General features: G+C 42.5%; 1 protein-coding gene across 1 annotated transcript; it reads left to right on the top strand.

The window, feature by feature from the left end:
- The first annotated feature begins 771 nt into the window (after positions 1–771).
- Positions 772–3,131, top strand: LOC144827061 (E3 ubiquitin-protein ligase TRIM56-like). Its single transcript, XM_078685510.1, has one exon. It carries the CDS (start codon positions 772–774, stop codon positions 2,965–2,967), a length of 2,196 nt encoding a protein of 731 aa, XP_078541636.1. The 3' UTR covers positions 2,968–3,131.
- Positions 3,132–5,742: the final 2,611 nt, after the last annotated feature.

Below are 5,742 nucleotides of genomic sequence, written 5' to 3'. Positions count from 1 at the left end.
TGGAAAGAAATGTATAAAAATGTATCCATACAAACTCTGAAGCTTTTTGCCATCTTTTGACCTCAGTGTGATAACGCTATCATACTTTGAGAGTGACAAATACCAAATGGTTGGTAATGACAAGCAGTAGTATTAATTTGTTTTAGCAAGCATTTCTTCATACTTTATTGAAATATCAATGAAGCAAATGACTTTGTTTTCTGGTAAACTGCTCCCAAGTAATTTTTCGCAAAATGAGATTATTAATAAAAAATAAAAAAATTCTGTTTAACTGCGATTGATCTGTAACATTTTTACAGGCATGGGGATGCAATACAGAAAAGGCAGTGAGAATGCAACTGAACGTACGCAGAAATTACCCTTAACAGAAAGAAGAAATTAAGCCATGATGGGGTGTTAAAATTAGCTTCTATGTTTTCAAGCTTGAGTTGTGGGTGGGTGGTTGGCTTTTTTTATTTATTTTTTGCTTGTAGTATTTCTACAGCTTTGATACATTTCAACCCTGGTGATACTTTTATAGATGATGAAAATATGCAAATGTGGTCTGTCTTGCTTTTCCTCATGGTAGTTAGTTTTTCCAGTATTTATTCGCTAAAGGATCTACATGATGACAACAGTAATACGTAAGTGCAGTAATGCCAGCAACTAACGCTGGCGAAGCATCACTATTCCCCGAGCTGTAATTCGCCTCCACTTGAGTTTAAAAAAAAAAATGAAAAAAAGAATTATATATAAAGGACACTAACTATTTATGTTTCTCTCTTCCACAGAATGGAGCGCATGGAAGCAAGTCTGGTTGATGTCCTCCAGAAGGATTTCCTGAGCTGTGGGATTTGCTCTGACCTCTACAAGACACCGAAACTTCTGCCATGTGTGCACAGTTATTGTCAGGCATGCCTCAAACTCCTGGTGAGGGATGGATCCTTGCTGTGCCCCCAGTGCAGCCTGGTTGTGGAAGCCAAAGATGGTACCTCCCGCCTAAAGACCAACACCTTCCTCAGCAGCCTCGTAGACCTTTTCCAGTCTAAGATAAATAATCCAGAAATGAGCAGCTGCTCCTCCTGCCAGAAGGCAGTTAGCCCTGCTTACCACTGCCTAAACTGCAATGGCTTCTTATGCCACGCTTGCGCCAACAGTGTTGAAAGTTCTTGTGTTACTCTTGACCACAAAGTAGTTGACCTTGGGGAATTCCTCAGCGGAAGTCATGATGTAGAGGCAAGACAGTGCCAGCAGCAGTTCTGCAAAGACCACCAGCAGGAACCCTTAACTTTCTACTGTGACACTTGTAAAATGGTCCTCTGTAAGAAATGCCACCTACTGGCCCACCCCCAGCATCCAGTGGTCACTACAGCAGAGGCTGTCCTGAAGAACAAACCCGAAGTGACCGCGATGATCGAAGGTTTGGAATCGCATATTAAAGGCATTGCTGAACGGGAGGAGCAGTTGGACAATGACTTTGAAATCGTGCAAAAAACTGCTGCCGGCATCGACCAAGGTATCAATGAATATGTGAACAAACTTACCTCTCTTCTCCTCCAACGAAAAGAAGCCACTCTGATGGAACTGGACCTGTTGTTGAAAGAGAGAAGGCAGCAGCATCTGTCCATGAAACAGGAGCTCAAGGGCCAGAAGGAGATGGAAGAGAGAACAAGAATATTTGCACAAATGGTGGTTGACTTGGGTAAGGATATTGACTTGCTCTCCATGATGGACGTGATAAAAGGTCGGATCCAGGAACTGGAACGATTCACTCCACAACGATTTGAAATTAACATTCCAGAACTAGTTGTAGGTTTGAAGGAAAAAGCACTTTCAGAGTTTAAGCACTTCATTTTACGGATCACCAAGGAAAGGTTTGAAGGAACTGATGCTAATGCTGACAAAAGGGTTTCCCTGGCAGTTGCTGTGCCTCACAGCGTTGCATTGCCTATGGAAGGGAGTTTGTCATTTAATGACTCCATGCCTCCAAAAGAGAGTATTCAAGCAATGCAAGTGTTGCACCGGGGACATAGGTGGACCCCTAAACTTACTATCCTTCTACAGGACAGCTGTTCAGACGAGGAAAGTGATGGCTGGCTGTACCAATCAGTGTCCTCTAACGAGTATGACTCAACGGATGAAGGCGCAACCTCCGATGGCGATGACTGGTTTCTGAACAAAGTGTTCCCTCCTACAAGCCCAAGGCCTATCTGTGTTGGAAGTTTTGAGATAAACCAATACATGGATTTTGCAATGCCTAAGATAACTGGGTTGACTGTCAATCGCTCAGGTGACATTATCATGTGCGACAAAGCAAATGATGACCTAAAATGGTTCTCTCCAGATGGGATTGCTGGAATCTGTATTCTTCCCCCTGAGCCTGAGGGTTCCCTACCTTTATGTGGCCTTGCCATGTGCGGGGATATAATTGTATGCTCCTCTGGCTGCTATCTGCTATTCCTGACTTTACAGGAGAAATTGCTTCAGAAGATCAAGCTGCGAGGTCCCCACCCTCCGTATGCCATCGCTTCATACAAGTCCAGCTATGTGGCCGTCAGTGAGGGCAGCTTGTGTTCTGTTTCTCTTTACAAGACTTCTGGCCAGTGCGTGGGCAGAGTGCAACCTGCAGGTTGCCAGGGAGGCAAATTCCTCTTCATTGCCATCAACAGCCAAGAGGTCTTCATCGTCTCCGACTTTTTCCAGAAGAAGATCATCCTCTTTAAGAGGTCGGGAGAGATTGTCAATGTACTGGACACATCCACACCTCTGCTGAGAGAGCCATTTAGTCTGTGCGTGGATTCGCGTGACCATGTCTTTGTGGTGGATCAGGAAAGAGTTTTGGAATTTACGCCAGATGGCGAGTTTGGTCGGGTCATACTGAGCACAGGGAATGGGCTGGAAGACCCTCGCCTCGTGACTGTGGACAAAAAGCGACGTCTGATTCTGGTTCATAAACAAGATCATGCTAAAATATTCCAGCTACCTTAAAAAAAAAAAATCCTTTGCCTGAGCAAATAGTCACTTAAGAAACGAGCATCAAAGTGGGTAGCTTATTGTAGTTCTGAATTTTCATGTAAAGTTCTCTCAAATGAAGATGCTTTGTTTCTCTTTGAGTATTGACTTTGGCTGGGCTCAATAAATCGTTTACTTCAGCATGAATATCCTGATCTCTGGTTCAATTCTTCCTTCAAATTGCACAATACGGCTTGTTGTGAAGGGTGCCGCATAATGTGTTGGTGTGAACATTTCATGGCTGGTCAGTGGTGCATTTAATTTCTGATTTGCCTACTTTTTGAGCTTTTTCAGTGGTCGTATGAGTGAGCTGATAGTCTGTAGTTGTATGGCATATTCAAAGATGGACCTAAAATCTCGAATACAACATTGAAGAAAGTGAATACAAATTAGGTGTGCTTGAGGAATACCGTGTGCAACGGTTTTCAAGCTTTAAAAACTCTTTAAAACCTCCTAGCATCTGCTTCTTGGAGATACTCTGCTGGTTTCAAGCTGTTAGGTAGATTCCTAAGGATTTTGGAATACTTGCAAATGGTTAAGCTTCCACGTAGGATACTGCAACATTTTTAAATAAAAGTGCATAAAGCATCATACAGGAAGGGATCCAAACCAACTTCTATGTATTTCAACGCATACTAGATACTATATGTATTTTTTTCTTCCAAAAAGTTACCTGGCTATTGGGAATAACCCCTGCATTATGATATAAGGTTGTATGCCCTGCACGAATTGTATGTTATCATGATCCTGGTATTTGGATTATTAGTCAAGCCACATACTAATCCAATAAGTGCACGTTGACCTAGGCCTGGTCTTTGACGATGATGTGTCCGGGACCTTGTCCTGAGCTCAGAGGAGAGCACCCTCATGGTGATGGAGGACCAACACTGCTGAGGGATTCGTGCATGGAGCACGGTGGTGCCAGCATACTGTATTTGGTGAATTATGGTGATCCATCTTTTTGCCTCTGAGACATGAATGCGTACTTACAGGCCATTCATCTAAAGTCCCCCTACTCGTGATGAACCCAAATCCTGAACGCAGATATCCTGCACAATTTACATGTACGTGTGTGTTAGGATTGATGGTGTCCAGTGCACAAGTGATGCAGGGCTCGGGTTTCAATTTTGGGAGTCCAGAACCAATAGTACAAAATGGAGAAGCTGCTTTATGCAGATACCATATTTTTTTATTTTATGGAGTTTTATATAGCACCAACTTGACTCGGTTTCGGGTATCCGAGCGCTTTACACAGCACCAGTTACGTTGCATGAGGACACATTCATTTTTGTTGGGCAGGGGGAGATTAAGTGTTTTGCCCAGAATCACAGGATGTTCAGTGTCCTTGCCGAGACTGAAACCCGGTTCCCCAGCTTCGAGGTTGACCGCCCTAGCCGTTAGGCCAACTCCTCTCCCCAATTACTTGCATCTAGATGGGCGGTGGGAACACCAGATGCTATAGTGAGGAAAGTGAAGACCGGCTTTCTTTAGCAATACCGGGGCACTTCCTGATACAATGGACTGTGAATGAGTGACTGCATCTGCTGTTAGTTGTATGCCAGGGGTAGCAGGGTGAGGTCTGCAATTTATTAGGTAAGAGTCTTTTTGAAAGGGTACAGATTCTTCTCTTTATGACCCCTCTTTACAGCAAGCAGGATGAAATAGCTGTTGCACTTTTCTTGCTCCTCTTTGTACTTGTATGTTGGAGGTCTGGAATACACATCATTTGTCTGCAAAATCCATATAAAGATGGAAGCACAAGACCATCTGTGTTCGTTGTTGTGTCGCCGCAACCAAGGAGGTGCGGGTACTCGGCAGAGTACTCTGGGATGACTGGGCAGCCAAGGGTTGGTAACATGTATAATGGGACCCCCTCAAATGAACAATTTGTGGCCAAGGAACAGAGGGGAAAAGAAATACACAAAATGTGAGAGAAGTTCCTTCAATGGCCATATACATCAATAATGTGTATGCATCACTAAATATCCAAGTAGAGTGACAGTGACAAGTTTATGAACACTGATTATTCAAAAATTATGTTTATTTTTCTTTTTTTATATACATATAAATTCATATAAATACTATTTTGAATCAAAAAATTACATAGAAAATCCATCAAATAATTACAAAAGTCACAAGTCATACATTGCAATCATATAAATAGACGAAAAATAACAATACCCCTCGGTAACAGTCAACCACCCAACTTACTCACGTGCTACCAGTCATACTACAACCATACCACATACTAAGATGAGAAGAAGGAACTGGATTCCAATTAGCTAGATAACAGTGCTAATACTATACAAGGGCCACCAGATGTAACAGTCGGCCCTTGTAGCATCATCAAGTGCAGATACCAGGGGATCCCCTGGTATCTGCACTTGATGATGTACAAGGTCCTGAGGAAGGTGGCTTGAACCACCGAAACGCGCGTAGACCTGCTACAAGGGCCGACTGTTACATCTGGTGGCCCTTGTATAGTATTAGCACTGTTATCTAGCTAATTGGAATCCAGTTCCTTCTTCTCATCTTAGTATGTGGTATGGTTGTAGTATGACTGGTAGCACGTGAGTAAGTTGTGTGGTTGACTGTTACCGAGGGGTATTGTTATTTTTCGTCTATTTATATGATTGCAATGTATGACTTGTGACTTTTGTAATTATTTGATGGATTTTCTATGTAATTTTTTGATTCAAAATAGTATTTATATGAATTTATATGTATATAAAAAAAGAAAAATAAACATAA

Source organism: Lissotriton helveticus, chromosome 4_1 (assembly GCF_964261635.1).
Source record: "Lissotriton helveticus chromosome 4_1, aLisHel1.1, whole genome shotgun sequence".
In the NCBI taxonomy this organism is placed as follows: Eukaryota; Metazoa; Chordata; class Amphibia; order Caudata; family Salamandridae; genus Lissotriton; species Lissotriton helveticus.
The sequence above is the reverse complement of the archived record's forward strand: the minus strand, read 5'-3'. Positions and strand labels throughout refer to the sequence as shown.

Bases quoted from the DNA above. Each gene is read 5' to 3' on its own strand.
- LOC144827061 (XM_078685510.1), top strand. From the start codon at position 772: ATGGAGCGCATGGAAGCAAGTCTGGTTGATGTCCTCCAGAAGGATTTC.